At 38.0% G+C, this 21,520-nt stretch overlaps 1 protein-coding gene and 1 pseudogene across 2 annotated transcripts; both read left to right on the top strand.

Moving 5' to 3' along the window:
* Positions 1–1,874: 1,874 nt before the first annotated feature.
* Positions 1,875–7,967, top strand: CDKN2C (cyclin dependent kinase inhibitor 2C). The gene is made up of 3 exons (XM_081057317.1): positions 1,875–3,130; positions 3,587–3,726; positions 7,216–7,967. The coding sequence occupies exons 2-3, from the start codon at positions 3,598–3,600 to the stop codon at positions 7,591–7,593; spliced, it is 507 nt and encodes a 168-aa protein (XP_080913443.1). The 5' UTR covers positions 1,875–3,130; positions 3,587–3,597; the 3' UTR covers positions 7,594–7,967.
* Positions 7,968–21,133: 13,166 nt separating this feature from the next.
* On the top strand, positions 21,134–21,309 carry LOC308500521 (DNA-directed RNA polymerases I, II, and III subunit RPABC4-like; annotated as a pseudogene). The gene has a single exon. The product of its transcript is annotated as a DNA-directed RNA polymerases I, II, and III subunit RPABC4-like (transcript).
* The last annotated feature ends 211 nt before the right edge of the window (positions 21,310–21,520 follow it).

The following is a 21,520-nucleotide window of genomic DNA, read 5'->3' as shown; positions in this document are numbered from 1 at the left end:
TTTATACAATAAGCAGACTAAGCATATGCTTTAGGGCACCAGCAACACCAGAGTAAAAAACCAAAAATATTCCCTTAAAGGATTTAATATTTCAGCAAAAGCCCAAAAGTAGTCATTATGGACAAAATCAGATCCCTGGTGGACTTCTTTACACTTACATTTTGGTTTTGTATTATTTTTATTTTATTTACATATGAGGTGAGGTGGTGAGACATCAAAATATTTTCAGTGCTTAGTACCTCCAAAAATCTTAATCCAGCTCTGTATGCATCTTAAATTACCATATATTTTATTTACTTAGTTATTCAGCAAAATGTATTTTATTTCATGAAAATTATACCACACATAACCTTATGTTATAATGAGCACAATGTAAGATTCTTCCTTATTACAATATCTTCTCTTACCAAAAAAACATAATAAATGCTAGAAAGCAACTCTCATAAACTGGACTAATGCCAGTTAACTCTTACCAGCCAGTAGGGCAATAATATCATCACACCCTCCAGCCATGCTAAAAGGTTACACAGTAAGTTCCCAGAATAATCAAAAGTAAATTACATTATTTGTGGTGTTTTTTTCTGGTATAAATGGAATCTAAATGTTCTCTTTGAAATGTCTAACTATATAAAAGAAAATACAGGAGTTAATTTCCTGTATTGTAGTTTACACTTGATTCACATTTCAAGTTTAGTTATCTAAGAAAAGAGCTCTGAATATTTTTTTCTCAACAGTTCAGTTAAAGGAAACACTGCCAGATTCTTCCCAGTTTCAACTCTCCCTCCCAATCTGTTTATAGATGACTATCCAGATGTTTCTGTTGCTAATATTCCCAATATACTTCAGGAGCTGTGTACAGATGTTGCTTGAGGATATGCTTGCTAGAGGCCGATACTAATTAGACCACTTGTCATTTTTTGCTTGGTTTCATTTTGACCACTGGGTGCATCATGTAACCGTGTTGGATATTTTCAAGAACAAAAAATATAGAAAGCTGTAGTTAATTATTCTTACACAGCTAAAAGAGGAAGTTAAAGTACAGAGAGAACTGGTGTCTCAGATGATTGAAATAAACGATTTACATTTAGACACCCCTCCCCCCAAAAAAACAAGTCCCCATCTATGTAATCAAAATGAGAACTTTGGCAATAAAGAAATGGCCTTTATAGAAAATCCTTCCCAGCATTTATTTTAAATTTTGTTTTCAAGTTAATTGTTTTTCTCCCTTTCCCTTAAGAAATGGAATATTCACCAGTTTCTAGTCCCTAGAACATTAAGGTTTCAGAGTTCGTCATGATTTCTTACCTATATACTATGTCTTTAGTATTCGTAAAAATCACTCTATAAAAAAGACTTTTGCTTTTGCTGAGCACTGTTCTTGCTGTCAGTCCGGGTTTCTCCCTCCATCCCCACCGCCACCTCTGCCCACCGCGGCCCTGGGCGTTGATCTGGCAGGTGCGAGGCCGGGGCCCAGCTGAAAGGAGGCCAAGTTTACACAGCGCGAGCCCCAAAGGAGGAGGAGGCAGCGCAGGCCTGGCCGCCGTAACTTCGAGAGCCTAGCGGGGGAGCCCAGAGGCCGGCTCGCTCTCCGCCTTCCAGCAGCCAGCGGCGCCCAGCCTCTAAGGCCCTGCGGCTCTCCGCAGCCGTCTTAATTAAGAAGCCTCTTCCTCTCACGCCCTCCCCCGCCAGGCTCCGGGCAGCCCCGGGTTTCGCTTAGCCGATTCCATCCTGCCAGCTAGCGGGAGGAGGCCGCGGGTGGGAGCCAAAGCAAGAGACGCCAGGAGGGAGGCAGGAGTTAGGAGGCGGGAGAAAGGGCGCTGGGCAGGAGGCGGAGCGAGCGAGGCAGCAAGCTAGAGCGCCACCCGGGCTGAGGCGGGGCGTGGGCGGTGCCCGGCCTTCCCGCTCGTGCGGCGCTGCAACTCTGCCGAGCCTCCTTAAAACTCTGCCGTTAAAATGGGGGCGGGTTTTTCAACTCAAAAAGCGCTCAATTTTTTTCTTTTCAAAAAAAGCTGATGAGGTCGGAAAAGGGAGAAGAAACCGGCACCGTCTCTGCAGCAGCAACAGAAGCAGCAATTGTTTGAGCGAAAAAAGCAGCAAAGGAGGGAGGGAAGGAAAAGAGCAGAAAGGGGGACAACGCTCAAGTGTCTATAGGGGTGAAGGGAACAGGGACCAGCGATTTGGGGGGACCAGCTACAAAAGAAACTGTCACTGGGAGTACTGCGGCTCGGAAGGAAGGAGTGCTATCCAGCTCCGCTCTAGGGCACAGCTGGCTGGCAGCCTCTGCCCTGTCGGCGGCAAAGGCTTGGGGCATAGGCCTGGGGACCGCGAGACGTTGGCGAAGTGGCACCGGGAACCGAAGCTGCTGGGCTCTTGCCGAGAGGGGCTGTGGGACTGGCTGCGCCCTGGGATTGTGGTGACTCCCCATACTCCGAGCTTGGCCTGCGCTTCCCAGGATTGTCCTGATCTCCGGAGACCCTCAGAAAACCGGGAAAGGAAGGAAAAGACGGCGGCGGCAGCTCAATGAGCGTCTGCAGTAGGAAGTCTGAACGCGCTCGGTCGTAGGCGGGAAGTTACCGGTGGGCTGCCCCGTGCAGCCGCGATGCTGCCGCGTGCTGCCCCAGCAGCCCTGGCCACATAGACGCTTCCCGCATCGCTCTCCCTGTCGTTACGCTGCTGAGTCCCGCGACCCGGTAGGGCCGGCATGACCCGCTTGCCCGGGCCCCGCCGCGCGCCCGGCCGTCTCCGAGGACGCGCGCCGAGCCTGGCTCCCACGGCCTCTGAGGCTCGGTGGGGCTGCGGCAGCCCAGCGGGCGGGCTCCGGAGCCTTCCCGCGCGGCGTTAGTCCGCTGCTCGGCAGGGACGCCAATAAAGGCTCCTCCCAAGAAGCGGAGGCCACTGAGGAGTCGTTAAGACCTGTAACTTGAGGGCCACGGAACTGCTACTCCCGTTTGGTTTTGGCGATCATCTTTAACCCCCCGGAGTACGTCAGCATCCAGCCACAGCTGCGCTCTCTCTGCAGCGGAGGGCTCAGGACTACCCCTTCGGGCGTGACGGATGGAGACCGAGCCTCTAGGAGGACCTGCCCCTACAGTTCTGGCTCGCGCCGCTCAAGTCGCCACCGTGAACAAGGGTGGGTTAACGCCTTTTCTTTTCCCCCAAATGTCTTTCCTTCCGCGGTATTTTCTGCCCTGATCTAGTCCCTTAAGTCTCCGCACACATTCCTCGCAGAGATCTGTTGTGTAGGTACGTGACAGCTCTGCCTACATTTTACGTCCAGAGTAATTTACCAGGAATATGAGTGTGTCTGTGTGTCTCTCTGTTGAATCACCAGAATTCTTCATAGGGGTTAAGCTAAAAAGCGAGGAGCGGAGCCCCTCTCCAATGGCTCAGTTTTGCTGAATAATCACGTGTGAATCGAGGGGCGGGCTTTTGGCAGGCAGATCTTACTAGTATTTACTACCAAGCTCTACTCCAGATTAACCATCCCAGTCCTTCTGTCAGTCTCCGATGCCATCATGCAGCCTGGTTAGGAGCAAAGGAAAGGGGAAAAAGAAAAACAACTAATTCATCTTTTCCCGACCGTCAGGACCCTAAAGAATGGCCGAACCTTGGGGGAACGAGTTGGCGTCCGCAGCTGCCAGGGGGGACCTAGAGCAACTTACTAGTTTGTTGCAAAATAATGTAAACGTCAATGCACAAAATGGATTTGGAAGGACTGCGCTGCAGGTTGGTATCCAGAGAGGTGGGGAAAACAGGTCAACAGTGTTGCCTACGTGACCCGGGTTTCTAGAATAACAGCTTTTAAGCTTTCAGGGGTACAAAATTTCACTGTTTTTAAACCTAGTTGGTTGCCATATTTTATATTTTTAAGTGGATCCAACTCCCCAAAATGACGTACTTTGAACAAACTCGTCAAATCCACTAACATCCTCTGTATTAAGTGGGTTCCAGGTTTGGTCTTAATTTTTGGAATGTTTTTGTGACTGTAAGGATTTGAAAGTAGTCGTAGCAGCGCTGAGGTTTTTTTTGGGGGGGGGGGGTTAGACAGCTCTGTAAACACATTATTATGATTATTTGAAGTAAATATACTGTTATTAGTGGTTTCCTTACTTTGCTCCAATAATTGACTTTAACGTTAATTTTCTTGACTACTGGCGAGGCTGTTTTTCCTTCAAATGCTTCAAGTTTTGACAAACGACCTTTCCTCGTTTGGAATGGGTAGACTGGGCACGGGGACAGGATGTACATTTCACAGTTAATGTAATATCATCCACCCATTCAGTATTGAGGAGGAATAAAAAGTTGAATTTTCTAATCAGAGTTCAGCTTGTAGTATTTTTGTCTCTGCGGTCATGCCGTGGTATGTTCTAATTTTCAGTAATTAGATTTACAAGCAACAAATGAAACATGTCCAGGTGCCAAGCATTGTACCTGATAATTTTTTTTCCTCTGAACGTTGTCATGTAACTTAGGCGAAAGGCTTAGAACAGAAAAATGGAAAACTAGTCTCAAGTAGTTGCTTTATCAGAGTTCTGATGACATTCTTATGAGCTATTCTTATTCGGAAATGCCACACTTGAAGCACTGAACATTGGGGAGAGGGTTTTTAGGGTGCTTTGTTTTAGTTACAAGAATTAGGTATTTAAGTGGCAAGAGATATACTATTAACTGACGAAGTCGATACAGTGTGTACATTTTAAATCAGAATACACTGACCTTGCAAAATTTTATGTATTAAGGAAGCTGATGCGTAGATACTAAATAATTTATCTTATTTCAGGTAGATTAAATGGGGAAAGGAATTGTTTTCTTTTCTCACCTACTAGTTTTTAACAGGTTTGGTGATGACAGCAATACCACGAATTTAATATGTTAAAAAGTTTCCTATTGAAAACTTAAAAGATTGTATAAATCTCACAAAGAATGAACCTCTTAATCCTGCTCAGAATAAGATTTTACAAGACTTTTGACGAACAGGAAGACTGGAAGATTAACACTGAAAAAAAAGTTTTGACAAACATTTTAAATACAATTCTGCACTCTTGTTTATATTACACATATTTATCAAGATACTAACACCCACTTATTGTGGCTTAGTTCTAGTACATATAATAAAACACACACAAAAACAGGAATCTCAAGGCTTATTTTCAGTATGTATAATCCTGACTCTGAAGTTATGTCATAACTCAAGAAAGAATTTTCTTTCAGAACAATTTCTAATATTACTATTATTCTCTGTGAAAGATAGCAAATTTCTTTCTACATTTATGTTTATTTAACTCGAGTGAAAGTTTTTCCCCCCTTTTTCTCAGGATAATATCAAAGGCCTTAATCGTACATTTACTTTACAAAGATCCAAGGTGTCTGTCTTTTTTATTTTTCCCAGTCCAAGTCCTTAAATGTGACTAAATCTTTAGAGGCAATTGAAAATTAGATTGTGTTAATTTTTAATAATTAAAAAGTATATTTCATAGAAGTTCTTGAAAAATAAATTATGTATCATTTTTACCACTGCCCCAAAAGAAGGACTAAAAGCCAGCAGGGTTTTATCAACAGGAAAGCTTAATATCTTGGCCATGTACATAGAGTACATTTATAAAATATTCATTCGAAATATATTTTATTATATTATTTAATTTTTGATTTTTTAAAAAAACAAACATTTAAAAAGAGATCAACTTTGTATATATTTTTCAATGAATTGTATTTAATTTCACAAATTCTGGGTGTCTATTATGTAATCTATTTATTATAAATTTACATTATTATGAGTATACCTAAATATAAATGAAACCAGTTAAAATGCTGAAATTTTCTGTCATGTTAATGAGACTATATATTTTTTCACAACTAAATTATATGTGTTATATAATTGCATGCTGCTCTGCAAGATATTTTATAATTATGAGAGCCTAATAGAAACCTCTTATTAGAGTGAAATATATTCAAACAACAGTAGATAAATCTTTGTCTTGAGAATTATTTGTATGTTGACAGCAAATTTTAATACCACATTCTGACTTTAAAAATGTTGGCAATTTATAAATAGCTATTCCTAAATGCCTGATAACAACTGCAAAAGAAAGTAAGATGGGATCACCAGTTCCCATCTTACTTACTTACTCATTAAATGGGTTCAAACCACAAACAAAGCTGTCTGTGTCCCAAAATACACATTAAATACCTTATTTTCTCTTCTTTTGCTCACTTGAAAAATCAGGACGCTAGTTAGGACTTTAGGAAGCAGCAGTAATATAGTAGGATGACTTTCATTATTTTCAAGAATAGTTGCCATACTATCATCTATCTAATAAACAGCATATCATGAACTTAGTTTTAGAGAAATCAATATCATAAGCCACGTAGAAGACTGTTGCTTATTTAACACCTTAATAATCAGTAACATTTTAAAATTACAAGTGAAGGTTTCTAAGCACTGAATACACCTAGTACCCAATATGAAATAACTTGCAAAGAAAAATTTTTTTAAAAAATCACTTGTAAATTTGGCACTATATCTATTGGGAGAGAACTTGTGAAAATTAATCATTTAAGAAAATATCAGGTCTGGATTTTTAGTAGATAGTTTTTACACTAGGTGATAGAGTCTGATGTGTAGAAATACTTCTTTAGAGGCATTTAAAGAAACTCTCCTTATTTCTTTTCAGTAGCTATTTAGAAAATAAATTTTACCCACAGTTGATTTTACAGAATAAATACTCTAGGTACATTTTTATGAGTATGAACAAGCACAGGAGACTTATTTAAATCTCAAATTCCATTTCTTTTATTTTAATAAATTCATGAAATTACTCAACTCTACAAGTGAGATAGAGAACTGAGTTGTGAGTGAATTTTATACATTTTGGACTAGTTCTATTTTATTGATCAATTTATCCTACTTTTCAGCCGTTGAAGATATTCCATAATACCGGGAGTGACAAAAAAAATGTATATGTTAAGAAATGTTATCTTAAAATGTGTATACATTTTTCTGGCACCCTCTGTAGAAGCGCAATTTTTATGTTTTTTTCTTCTTGTACCTACTAGTACTTTCCTTCCTGCAATTGAGCCCTTCAAACTCCATCATATGGGTCTTCCCCAAGAATTCCTTCACCAAAAATGGTTACATAAATAGAAGAGGTGGATATTTCAAAATATTCTTGTAGTAGGAGTGCTTAAAGGATTCTACGCTTTTTTCTTCTTTTCTAGGTTATGAAACTTGGAAATCCCGAGATTGCCAGGAGACTACTACTTCGAGGTGCTAATCCCAATTTGAGAGATGGAACTGGTTTCGCTGTCATTCACGATGCAGCCAGAGCAGGTTTCCTGGACACTTTACAGACTTTGCTGGAGTTTCAAGCTGATGTCAACCTCGAGGATAATGAAGGGAACCTGCCCTTGCACTTGGCTGCCAAAGAAGGCCACCTCTCGGTGGTGGAGTTCCTTGTGAAGCACACCGCCAGCAAAGTGGGGCATCGGAACCATAAGGGGGACACCGCTTGCGACTTGGCCCGGCTCTACGGGAGGAACGAGGTCGTTAGCCTGATGGAGGGAAACCGGGCAGAGGGAGCTGAGAATCTGCAATGAATGGGGGGAGGGCTCTCCCACTCTGCCTTGTATTTTGTCAGTTAAATGGTTTGCTGTACGATTTTAATATCATTTGTTAAAATTCAATTTTGTCATATTTTACGCAGCTAGTTAAATCTTTTGAAACTGCTACGTGGAAATCTTACTACAGGCTTACAAATATATTTAAGCAACATCTTTTTCACCTGCAAAATCTCGAGTTCTAACATGTAATTGCAAATAGCTTTGGCTTTTTTCTGAATATTTTATCTTTTTTTGACTGTTTCCTTGCTGCTTCCTTTGCCTGTCTCAATACCTAACTTGGAGAGTTTGTTTTAAAAATGGTTTGTCCTGATGCTTCTTTTGCCTAATTAAAACACATTTTTCAAAACAGGACAATGTTTTTCTGTGATTTCCACTCCTTTATAATCCCCTCATAATTTGCCACTTGCTAAGGAGGACTGTACTAAAACATCATGATATTTTAAGTTTTGACATTAGAAAACATAGACCAATTGAAAAACTAGACATGTTCTAATGATGATTCAGTTATTCTTTTCTTCCTCTCCCCGGAAGAGTTCACTTGGTGCCTAGTATTTCTGATTTAAAATAGAATAAGAACAACGTTTTTTGAATATCAAACCTGAAATTATTTCAGTGTGAATTTATCCTAATGTTTAATCTTCTCGTTTTCAAACTTAAGTTGAATATTGAAAAACAGGTTTCAGAAGTAATGACTTAAAAACAAATATATGTTAGCTCTAAAAGCCACTTTTAAAAGAAAATACTGCCTTAAAAGCACTTCTCATTGATTTTTTAAAAACCCACAAATGAAACAATTGATTGTTTCCCAAAATTATACCATAACTATACTGAGTACAACACTGGCTTTTTCTCCCTGCATGTCAAAAATATAAAATTACAAAATGCTTAAGTATTAAAAATAATGCAAATACCGACTTTTAGGGGATAAAGAGCTCAGCAAGAAAAAATATATAAATTACTTGTAAGGGTCAAAACTAATTTAGGAGCTGCATAAACATAGAAACTTTTATAATAAATAAATAGGCCACTCCTACATATAGTACTTGACTCCCACAAAATGTTTTAGTAAGGCATATAAAATCTTTTTAACAATAGCTAAAAATAATTTTTTGAATGAAACAGACATACCAAATTTCCAAGAGTATTTTCCAGCATCTACTACTTACTCTGTCATTTTAATTAAAGATTTTTACCAAAGGATTCCAATGAAGTTACCATTTATAAATTTATAAGTACTTTATTCATCATCTCCCACATTAACAGAGATGTTTTATGTGAAAGTTCCCTCCTGCTTCATAAGCTCCCTGCCTTCGCTCCAAAAAGAACAAATACTTCAAAGTTTATTGAAGGACGTGGTTCTGATGCCTGCCCTAACAAGGATTGGAATGGTTGCAGGCAAGTGGTTTTCAATAGCTTGTTTTCCATGATAATGTAAAAAGAATATAGGATAATATAAAAACAATATTTTAATCCTTTTCATTTGGCACTTCCCTAAGTTAAATGCAACAAGACTTTAATTTCTGCCACCTCTAACCACAAGTTACTGAATTTATTTTTTACAGCAACATGAAATTAAATTTAAAACACTTATTTTAAAATTTAGAAAAAAATTGAGATAGTTTTGAAGAAAAGAGTGTTGTATTTTGATTTTAAACTAGAATCAATATACAAAACACACTGCTTAAGTAACCTGAATATTTTCTAAACACAAGACTTACTAAAAAATAAAAACAACCCTTCTTACCAGTTGCAATTGTAAAAATGGACGTTTCTGAATTTAAAGTCGAGTTTAATGGCCTTTTTTAGTATCCACTAAGCCTCAGCATTAAAATTGCTCTATAGAGATTTAAAATATAAAGGTATAGGACGTTCATAAAGCGAAAGAGAAGTACTTCTGCACTCGCTTAGTTCTCAGGTGGTCGGAGCACAATAAGGGGAGAGAGGGAGCTCTTATCTCTTCATCAGCCAAAAATGTGCTAGGCATTAAACATCGGCACATTTCTCTGGCTCTTCGCAGGAAATAGCTTTGCTAATCTAAGTATTTTAGAAATGAGTTATGTGGTCCCCTCTAGGAAATATGACAAGCCATTATTCACTCTCTCAAAAACCTCAGTAATATTCTGTAAGACTCTTGAACATGCCGAAATGTATAGGATGAAAGAAATGATGCTGCAGTTTAGTGGGGTCTATTTTGCAGGTGGGGAAGTGTCTGAAGTTATTCAGATGAAGACTGAAGAGGCAAGTGCTAATTAATAGGATGATCAGAGCCCCAGGGGATGACGCTATAGAAAAGATGGAAGATGCTAAACAGAGATGAGCTCTTAAATTCAGTTCTTCACTGTGTCTGCACCCACGTCGGGAAACTCAGGCTCAGCTGTTGGCCTGTATAAGCTGAAACCGGACTTATATGGGGGGCGGGGGGGAAGGGAAGGCACTAACTGTACCTCAGACCACGTTCTGGTCCCTTAGCCACTAAGAAAACTGCATTTTACCATATTTCGGTAGTGAATCAATAGTTTCCTGATAAACGTTACGCATCTCATAATGGTATGATGACTTCGCGCGCGCGCGCGCACACACACACACACACACACACACACACACACACACACACCACATTAGGGGATTAATAAATAAAAGAATTTTGTCCCGGGCAAGCAATTCAATTGACAATATTATAAATTTCCCTTATCGTGTTTATAAAACGAACGTTGTACAATCCGTGGCCCGGGACTGGTTTCGAAATCTCAGTTCCCAAAAAGGTACTTTCGGCTTTTGCCGGGGGTAGAGGTAATAGCCCAGAAGCGCTGCGAGATCACAGCGCTGGAGCGAGAAAGGGTCGTACACGAAGCCTTCCTGACTGCCCCGAGTGACCTTCATCAAATGGCTACGGGGGAGGGAAGGAGGGTAGTCCCTCTTTTCGTCTGTCGAGACTGTTTTGATTTTACAAGGCAGGTTCAAAAAAAACAAAATCAAACCCAGATCCACGGAGGGACCTAGTGCGTGCGAGGCAGGAGACAATCTTCCAGTCTGAGACCCGGGATGCCAACCCAAGCTCTCTCCTGAGGGGCTGAGGAGACGTCCTTTCTGTCCCTTAGAAATTCTCCAGATTCCAACTGCATCTCCCGGCTCCCTAGTAAGGAAGCTGGAGCCCAGAGATCCCTAAGGGCGCGCAGAGAAGCCCGGGATGGGGGTGAGGGAGTTTCAAAACCGTTAGCTCGCGTTTCTTTTTTTTTTTTCTCTCCCTTTCCCTCCCTCACTAAGGTTACTTTTCTTTTCTCTTCCTGTCCAAATATTTCAAATTTCCGCGCCTTAAATAACAGTCTCCTTTTATTTAGTTAGTTTCCTCGGCAGGTTTGGCCGCCCGCGTGTCTCTGCCCCCCAGCGGGCCCGGGGCGCCTCGGGCGCCTCGATGCAGGCTGCCTGCAGCCCCTGCGCGCTGCCCCCGGCCCAGACTGCGCGGCCCAGGGCGCCCGCCAGAGCCACAGTCGCCTCTGGCCGCGACCTCGCCTGACCCTGCTCTCTGCGCACCCAGACCCAACTAAGGCCGCCCCCCGCCCTGACGCCTGTCTGCCTTCCCACTCGGCTTCCCTCCCCGGACTTTGGAGTCTCTTCTGCTTCGGGGTTTGGATCCCGGTCGCTCCGGAGCGGCGGAAGAACCGCGGCCGTAGGAGAGCAGCGGAGGCGGCCAGTGGCCGAAGCCTGCCCCAGCCCCCACCCTGCGGGTAACCTTGGAGGCGCCCTCAGAGTGAGTGTGTGCGCTGCTGCGCCAGCGGGCTGGAGCGAGCGGGCGCACTGCGCGGCGGGCAGGAGGCGGGAGCTGGGGGCGGGGAGGGGGAGCGGGCCTGGGCGCCTCCCGGCCGCCGCCGCAGCGCCGGGGGAGCTGCGGGCTTCCGGGGCAGCCGGTGTCCCCCAGCCCTGGCCCTCGGGCATCCCACTGGATGGTTCCGGCGACCTAAGTCTGAGGCCAGGGGCTGGAGGGCGACGTGGGAGCAGGGGCAAGCGGGCCGGTGAGTGCCTAGCTCTCTGCAGAGGTGAGCTGGCGACGGGACGCGGCAGGGGCTGGAGGAACTCCATGCCCAACGCTAATGCCAGCACTCCCTCCTCCTCCCTCTGTGACAGCTGAAGACAGCCGGGCTCCGAGCCTCACGTCCCAATGCGAGAAGGCAAATGCCTTTCAGGCTTCTCAGCCCTTAGACTATTCAGGAAGATGCCCTATGGTGTTGTCTTTGCCCTCATAAATTGCTAAACGTCCAGGACTGAAAATGCACGTTCTTTCGGAAAGACCCTCAGTGTGAAACACGGAGATTTGCAGGCCTACCAGGACTTTGGGTGGGGCTCGAGCGCGCAAAAACACCTAGAAGGGGTCTTCTTGTTTTTTCAACCCAGAATAGATCCGAAAATCGAGTATAGATATTCAGCGATGCCTCAAAAGAATAAAAAAATCCCTAGATCTGGATATTGACTTAGGAAATTAAGGTTCCAGGGAAGTGTTTTGCCATCTGCTATAGAAACATTGTGCGAGCTTCAGGTGTTAGGATGCGGGCTTGGAATTTTCTGTGCTGTCTTTAATCAAAGACATTAACAGCATGGTAACACACCCAGCAAGCGAGCAAAGGTTATTCTTGCCACCACAGCACCTGCAAAAGCACAAGTGGAACTCATATTTTGCTTCCTGAGTTCTAAAATGGCTTCTGAACCGTCCAGAGGTACCAGCACAAAAGAGGAGGGGGACAGAGGGCGGTAGGAGAGTTTGTACTTTAAAAAAAATACACAGATATTATTATGCTTCAGCTGTTCCACATCACCTCTCTCTCTCCCAGCCCCCATCCTCATTGGTCAAGGAAGAATTTTAGTGTAGGCCTATTCAATAATTCTATATGCAGACTTTTTCTCTTCTCTCACCACCACCCCCCCCACCAAAAAAACAAAAACAAAACAAAACAATCAGCCAAAAACATCAGCTTTTTCAGAGAGGAAGTAAAAGAAAAAACACCAATCCTTACCCAAACTACCCGTCATTTCTTTTGAGCACTAAAAAGAAATCCTGCATATAACCAATACCATGAAAGAAATAATTTAGCAGGACCTCAAACACATGTAATTGGTATAACTGAAATGTTATTAATTATCTTTTAACAATAAAATAATGGGAGAGTTTCTAGAATTGAAAGGAAAAAAACTCAAAAATCTCCATTGAAATGTTTGGAGACAGAAGTTTTTGCTCTTCTTTATATTTCATCAGCACAGTAGTTACTTAGAAAACAAGGATACTTTATCTTGACCATATAAGCAGTATCATGCTGACTAATTTTCTTACAGTGATATGCCTTAGTTTTTCAGATTAGTTATATGAATAGTGAAAATTCACATATAAAATTGATAACATCTTTTGATGTTAAACTTTTAATTTAGAAATGCAACAAAATTATCACAACCATATTAAAATACAGTCCACTCCCCTGTTTCTTTTAAGTGTACAGTTTGCACAACTTACTGATTAAAAAAGTCTGCCCTGTGTTTAAAATTTATGCCTTGGAAACATGATTTCCTAAAGTAAAATATAATTCACTGGTCTTTAGGAATAATTATTCTATAATTTGGCTAGTCTGTGTACAGCTAATGTAACAATATCTTACATTTTGGAACTACTGTAAAAGTCACTTGGGCCCAAATAATTCTTGTTACACAGTTTTCTCCTTCAGATATTTTTATTAAGAAGTGACTATCCTCAATGATGCAGCAGTATTCTGATGCGCATTCTGCTAATTCAAGAACTTTAGACCAAAGTTATACAGGCCATTTAAAAAGGAACATACATTTATTCTTCTGTCAAAGTTTAAAACAGATATGAATGAACATTAACATTTGAAGGCCTAGAATAATTAATTTGCAAATCAGTTATTAAAGTGTGGTGATGATTCAAGATGAAAGTTTTAAAACCTCATATATTAGAAGTATACATGGGATCAATTTGTCAAATTAAATAGCATTTGGTGATGATTAATAGTACGATATAGCCTATCTCAGTATTCAAATAAGCAATAGTGTATACTGTGGTATGATTTTTAACTGTGAAAGATATTATATAATAATCATCACGAGATATAAAGGTAATGGATCATTCCAGAGTCTCTTTTTCAATGTTAAGTAAAATATAATTAAAACATGGTTTTTTAAAAAAAAAAAAAAAACTTCACTACACTATCACCTGTATTTTTGGCTTTCCCTATCCCAATTTTTTTTTTTTTTTTTTTTTTTTTTTTTTTTTTTTTTACTTTTTGTAGTTTTTTTGCCTCCACATTTTAGGTGAAGGCAAAAAAAAAGAACATGTAAAAAGAGGTTTCTTGTTCTCTTTTATTCCTGCTTCCTCAGCCATCTACTTCTCTATTCACAAACATTACTTCAACTTTAAAAATCATATTTTATGATGCTAAAAAGTAATTATTATTCCTATTAATTTAAATTTATCATAGGCCTAGGAGTGGAAAAGCAGTCAGCCTGTATTTTATTTAAAATAAAGTTAAGTGAAAAAATTGTAGATGTTAGTGTGTTGCAAGTATATATTTATGTTTTGAGTATAAATTAGTTGGAATAGTAAAGAACCACTTAATGTTTTGACATATTCTAAGATTTTCAGCATAAAATCAAGATCTAGAAAATCTTAAAGTTAATTTCTGGCATTTGGAAAATAATTTAATATATTTTAATTTGCCATATTAAGATAAGGCTAATTGTTTTAACTAGTAAAACGTTAAAATGTTGATACTTATAGAAAAGTATAGATCGATAACTATGCTATCAAATCCAAAGAAATATTTTATAAATAAATTCCTTCTACTGGCAAATTATATATTTTAATTGTAGTATTTATTATTTTCTACTTAAATTTTACACTTGATATATGGACCAAACTTTTCTATGTTTATCTATAAGCATACAGTTGATATTAGACAATTAATCAAAGCAATACTTTGTGGTCCTGTCCTTTGTGGTCCTAAGTATTTTTATGTATATGTGTGTATGTTTAGATATTTCTTAGTAAAATTCAATATGGAGCAAATAGATATTTGAACAAATACTACCAGTTCACTTCATGATACTATTTTTAAGATGTTAAATTATGATCTGTTACAGAAATACAAGCTGATAATGATCCAAGAAAAGGTAATAAATTTAAAGCTTAGAATTGAAAACACTGATGCAGCTCCCAGTTGTACCTAGGTTTTGCTTCAAATTCTTGTGATGAGGCAAATATATAGATGAAGGCTACTTAACATTCACAACTAACATAATAAAATTTGAAGTATTAGAAATAGAATTGTGATAGTGACAAGAGGAAGAATGGATATTTTAAATATTTTAGATAGCCATGCCTATAGGTCAATTTAATATCAATTGCATGATGGGCAATTTGCTAAATAATCCAAAAGCAAGGACAGAACAGATCAGTAAAAGATATTTGCCCAAAAATCCAAAAGCAGGGCAAATAAGACCAAAACAATTTTTCTCATTACACCACCATGGGAAATATAACAAAATTAATTTTCTTGGTATGGATAATTTTACAGTTTCCAGTGAAGTTTTCTACCATTTCACTTGGATAATGCTTTAAAAACACATATCTAGAAAAGAATCACTTACTATTTATGGCCATATTTTTAAATTACATATGTATGTTTTACTTAAGTACAACAGCACACATTCTGTCCAAAAATAGCAAGTTCAGCACCATTCTGAAAAGATGAGTGGGTTACTGTTGGACATCTGAACTAGGCTGAGGAGCTGTTTAATGTGAAGCCGCAGTAGGGCCACATGGGAGAGAGCACAGAACTGACCAAATGCTAGCTAATTTGTTCAAGCAGAATCAAAATGGCTCCGAGCTGATATAAATTGCCTACTGCTGTTTAAATACACCATGTACCTACTGGAAAAGCAAATAACTTTATACAAAGACAGTTAAAAGAAGGAATATATATAATTTTGCATCCAGGCAGACATCACAGATGTCATAGGGAAAATATTAACATAGCAATATAAAAGAACTGCACATAATAACATCAGCAGAAGATGAGTGCTTTTAATGTATTTAAAAAGTTTTATTTATCATGTCTTAAATATTTAAAAGGCACAGTTCTTCAAAATATAGCTAATATCTGTAAAATACACACCAACTTATTAATATTCTAATTTTAAAAATTTCTCCTAAAAAGTACTCCCAAGTACCTTTTAGTTCATTAGATCCTATTGAATGGTCATGCACCACATCCTATGATCAGCAAATAAAGTTTGTGGCTTACCAACATAAAAGAATTTTAAAAGATCAGTGCTTTCTAAGGAAAGTGTTCTGTCTCAAATGACCAGGATGAGGTTCTGGGAATTTTTAGCAGCACATTTGTCTTCTGTGAACAGACAGATTATATTTAGGATCAATGTAAGATAAATTTAGCATTTCTACAGTAAAGTTATATTTTATATCATTGTTTTCAATTTAAATATGTAGAATTTAAACTATAGAACGCTGTGTGGCCATTGGGAGGTTTCTCTCTATTCATCAACAGAACAGATTGAAAAGAAATCAGATCAAAACATAAGATTCAAATTAAAGAACGATGATATTAAATCAACCAACAGAAAAACTATGTCACACAAAACTCTTCTATTATTTTGGGGAAAAAGAGTAGTAAGAAAAAATATTTAAAGACCTTTCTATTAAATTAAAAGATTACTGATTTCTTATTTAATATAGGAAATAAAATCCTAAAAATTCAGGAAAGGGATATGAACATACTAAAAAAACAAGTGGGTCTCTGTTCAGAAAGTCTGATAGTAATTGATCTGAAAGGATTCTCTGAAGATATTTTAGTGTAGTTATGAATATGTTAGCATATAAAAAGTGAATTATATTGAATTTTGTTGTTATCCAGTAGGCTATTGTATGTATGTAAAGAAAATAGGACATACTTTAATAAATGTCTCTCTTTTTGGTACTTCTTAATTTATACATATATTAACTCAGCTGACATTTCAGTAAAAGGGGAGCAAAAAGAAAAAAAAGTAAGTTAATAAATCAATACTTATTATTTTTTATCTGTATTACCTAATTTACTATTCATAACCTCCTCATGGATTGTGCTTTATTCTCTCTGATTTCACAAATTGAGAAACTCAGATTTAATGAGGTTGAGTAACTTGCTCATAGTCACAGGCTGGTAATTTGTAGCATAAGGATATAAACTCATGTCTCTCTTTTTTTCCCACTTCGTTACGGCCAGATGGAGAGTTCTTTCAGGGAAATTACCACAAAGTAGTCAACTCAACAATCCCATATTAAGGACTCATTATTGTAGTCACTTAGTTTTTTTGTCCAAGGCTTTCCCCATCTGTAAATGGGAGTAAAATATCTAATTTGCCATGTTATTGTAAATAATAAATGAAATGTGTATAAGTTTCCTGATTTCAGTAAGTCTTTAATAAATGACATCTATTATTATGGGAAATACAAATTAACAGAAAATCCATTTTTGACCTCAAGGGATTTAAAAACTATTTGGGTAAATAAAGTTTACATATGCATACATATAATAATTGGAATGCAAGCAAGGTATAATAAGCAACTGCATCATAGTATGTGGTATAGACTGCACCAAAAAAAAGCAGACTTATTAGGGAAAATCTTATTAGAAGGCTTATGACATAGATTTAAATATCTCACAGTGGAAAATTTCCCTTACTCAGAAGAAAAAGGGAAAGCCACCTTAAAATAATTGACTGTTTTTCCATCATATACTCTCTGAGGTTGTCTATATCTAACAAATGTATAACTTGAATAATGGAAAGTGACTGCATGGACATAAAACATATTATAAAAAACATACATAGCAGTTATTTTGAAAGTTATCTCATTATTTTGGGATAAGTGACTCATAACCCTGATTCAAGTGGGAATAGAAAAATACCTAGAAGTTTCATAATCATTAAATGATGATTATGATGGAATAGGTGTAGGATGATTAGTGTAGGATAGTGAATGAATGGCTTTAGCGCCAAATAAACTCTATTTCTAACTCTGGTATTTACTATGTATCTCACCTTGAAACAGGTATGTAACCTTTCTAATCCTCATTTCCTCATTTGTTAAATGAGGATAATAATATTTACTTTATAGGGTTGTAATAATTAAGAATAATATTTATTAGTAAGTTATTTCATACTCTAATATAGGAGACTTGGAGGCCATAAACCAACAGGTTTCCCGAGTTTTAGATTTAGTTAATCAAAAAGAAAAGAAAATCCCTCTTATGTGACCATAACCTTGATAACAGACATTTGTGGATTAAGAATAAGAACTTTGAATTAAGACTTAAAGTCATCATTTCAAGCAACTTTACACCCCTATGCATGTAACCAATATATACGTACATTCAGTTTAATAACCACACTTATTAAAAACCTAGTATATGGGAGGTATTTTCTATGTGCTGTGTGTACAAAGGTGACTAAGACACCCTCTTAACCCTCAAGAAACTAGTAAATTGGTGAGAGAAAATACCCTACACAGAATATAATTGGATATATTATATAATGGATATATTATATAATTGGATATATTATATAATGATGTCACAAAAGAAGTAATAAATTAGACTTGGAAAGTAATAAGTACCTGAGAGAAACCAAACTTCATTTTCAGAAAGTTGCTCTAGAAGAGTCAAGTAAACTTTGATTTCCAATAAATTGAAGACTAGATTTCCCCCCCCCCAAAAGATCTTTCTGAAACAAAACAAATAAATTGCTGGATAAAAATACTGTTTAAAACATATTTTGGTATGCAGAATTGCACCGGTAAGATAGTAAGGGAAATCTACAGAGACTAAGATGAGGGAAAGTGAGTGCTAATGCCAGCTGCTGTGTGGGGCATCCACTGATCCCTAGCGTATTAGTTTCCTGGAGATGCCATAGCAAAGTGCCACAACTGGGTGGCTTAAACAACAGAACGTTATTGTCTAATACTTCCAAAGGCTAGACATCTGAAATCAGGTTGGCTGAGGGACAATCTTTTCCACTCCTTTCTCCTAGCTTCTGGTAGCCTCAGGCATTCCTTGGCTTGCAGATCGTGTTTCCCTCTGTCTTCACATTATCTTCCCTCTATGTGTGTCTGCCTCTATGTCCACAAATCCCCCTTTTTAAGGATACCAGTTATAATGAATTAGGGCCCAGCCTAATAACCTCATCTTAACTTGACCATATGCTAAGATGCTATTTCCAAATAAGATGACATTCACAAATACTGAGGGTTAGGACTGCAACATCTTTGGGGGGGACACAATTCAACCCATAACACCTGTTAACCTAAAGTTTTAGTTTTAAAGAGACTCAAAGAGAGGATAAAAGACAATGCTTACAGCAATGGTGAGGTGGGAAGACAGACAGAAGTCCCCTGTATAAAGCTAGAGCACCTCAAAGGGTAATATGCTCAAGGAAAAGTTAGACTGTTCAAATATTTTGGCCATTTGTATTGACTTTTGTGTATTTTCTTCTTATTGAGTTTTGACAGTCCTTTGTATATTCTACATACAAGTCTTTTATCAGATATGTGTTTTGTAAATATCGTCTTTCAGTCTGTGGCTTGTCTTTTCATTTAACCATGTCTTTTGAAGAGAAGTTTTTAATTTAATGAAGTACAGTTTATCTTTTTTTTCTTTTCTGTTTCATGCTTTGTGTGATCCAAGAAATCTTTGCCTAAACAACGGAAATAAAGCTGTTCTCTGAGAAGTTTCACCATTTTAGAATTAACATTGAGGTCTGCGATGCATTTCAAGTAAATTTTTATATATGGTATGAGATAAAGGTTGACATTTTTTTTTTCCCTTGAGTATGTCTATCCATCTGATATCCACTGTATAGCCATTGTTCCAGGATCATTTGTTGAAAATACTATCCTTAACCATTGAATTAATCTTGGCAGCTTTGTGGAAAAATCAATTGACCATATACATGTAGGTCTAATTCTGACTTTCTTTTCCATACCATTGATCTATATGTTTGTCATTATGCAAATGTTATACTGTCTTGATTACTGTAGCTTTATAATAAGTTGAAATCAAATAGTGTGAGTTCTCCAACTATTCTTTTTCAAATTTAATTTTGATATTACAAGTCCTTTGATGTCTGCATAAATTTTCATATGTTAGAATTATGTCAAATTCTCAAAAATGATTGAGATTATGCTGAATCTATAAATCAATTTGGGGAGAATTGACATCTCAACAATTTTGAGTCTTTGACCATGAATACCTCTCTACTTATTTAGGTTTAAAAATTTCTTTCATTAATATTTTGCCACTTTCAGTATTCACATCTTACATATGTTTTAGTAGACTTGCTCCTAAGTATTTCACATTTTTTATGCTATTTTCATTTCAATTTGCAATTGTCCAATGCTAGCATATAGAAATACAATGACTTTTGTATACTGACTTTTATATCCTGCAACCTAAATAAATTCACTAATCATTTTAAATTTTTTTTGTTATTTGTATAGGTTTTTTGTTTTTTTTTTTGGGGGGGGCGGATTTTCAACTTAGATAACTATGTTGTCTATAAATAAAAACAGGTTAATTTTTTCCTTTCCAATCTGTATGTCTTTTATTCCTTTTTCTTCCCTTACTGCATGGGCTCTAACCTTACATTGATGAATAGAAGTGATGAGAGTGGACATCCTTGCCTTATTTCTGATCTTAGGGGGAAAGCAACTCAATCTTTCACTGTAATGTTAGATCTAGATTTTGTCATAGATGCCCTTTATGAGGTTAAGAAAGTTTCCTTCTATTCCTGTTTGTTTTCAGTTTGGTTTTTTTAAAGATTTTATTGGGGAAGGGGAACAAAACTTTATTGGAGAACAGCGTGTACTTCTGGGACTTTTCCAAGTCAAGTTGTTGTCCTTTCAATCTTAGTTGTGGTGGGTGCAGCTCAGCTCCAGGTCCAGTTGCTGTTATTAGTTGCAAAGGGCGCAGCCCACCCTCCCTTGCAGAAGTCGAACCTTCAACCTTGTGGTTGAGAGGACATGCTCCAACTGAGTCACCTGGGAGCTGAGAGGCAGCTCATTGACTTCATTCTAGTTGCGGAGGGAGCAGCTTGCTGGCCCATGTGGGAATTGAACCTGTAACGTGGTTGCCCAGAGCTCAAGCTCTAACCAACTGAGCCACCATCCGCCCAGTTTTGGTTTTTTTTAATCATATGGATGTGGAATTTGTCAAATGATTTTTTTCTGCTTGTATTGAGATGATTATTATTGTTTTAGCCTGTTAAGAGAGTGAATTACATTGATTTTTCAAATATTGAACCAACCTTGCATTTCTAGGAGAAACCCCACTTTGTTATGATGTGTTATACTTCTTAAATATTGCTAGATTTTATATGCTATTATTTTGTTAAAGATATTTATGTATTGGATGAGCCACAAAATGTTTGGAAGTGCAGTGAGGAGTTTCTCCATGCTAAGTGGGAACTAACAATGGACACCCAGAAGGATGTTAAACCCCCAAAGCAGCGGCCAATGATATGTATCTGTGGAGAATGTCACACAGAAAATGAAATAAAATACAAAGATGCAATCAGATGCATAGAATGTGGATGCAAAATAATGTACAAGAAAAGAGCTAAAGTTTGGTGGTTTTTGATGCTCAGTGAAACATGGAATTCATAGGAACATCTTTGTTTTTGGATTTGTGTTAATGTTGTATAGCTTTTGATTAATGTTGTATAGCTTTATGAATATAACTATATACATATGATTTCATTTTAAAAACCATCTATTAATAGTTTAGATACAGAAGTTATTTTTTTGTTCAATTACATGATTTCTAATTTAATTTTATTGTACATGTCATCTGACACACAA

The sequence above is a fragment of the Rhinolophus hipposideros genome, assembly GCF_964194185.1.
Source record: "Rhinolophus hipposideros genome assembly, chromosome: 8".
Taxonomy (NCBI): domain Eukaryota; kingdom Metazoa; phylum Chordata; class Mammalia; order Chiroptera; family Rhinolophidae; genus Rhinolophus; species Rhinolophus hipposideros.
The sequence above is the reverse complement of the archived record's forward strand: the minus strand, read 5'-3'. Positions and strand labels throughout refer to the sequence as shown.

Excerpts from the sequence above, each read along its gene's own strand:
- CDKN2C (XM_081057317.1), top strand. The coding sequence starts at position 3,598 with ATGGCCGAACCTTGGGGGAACGAGTTGGCGTCCGCAGCTGCCAGGGGG. Across the intron at positions 3,727-7,215 it reads TTGGAAGGACTGCGCTGCAG|GTTATGAAACTTGGAAATCC; the intron begins GTTGGTATCCAG and ends CTTCTTTTCTAG.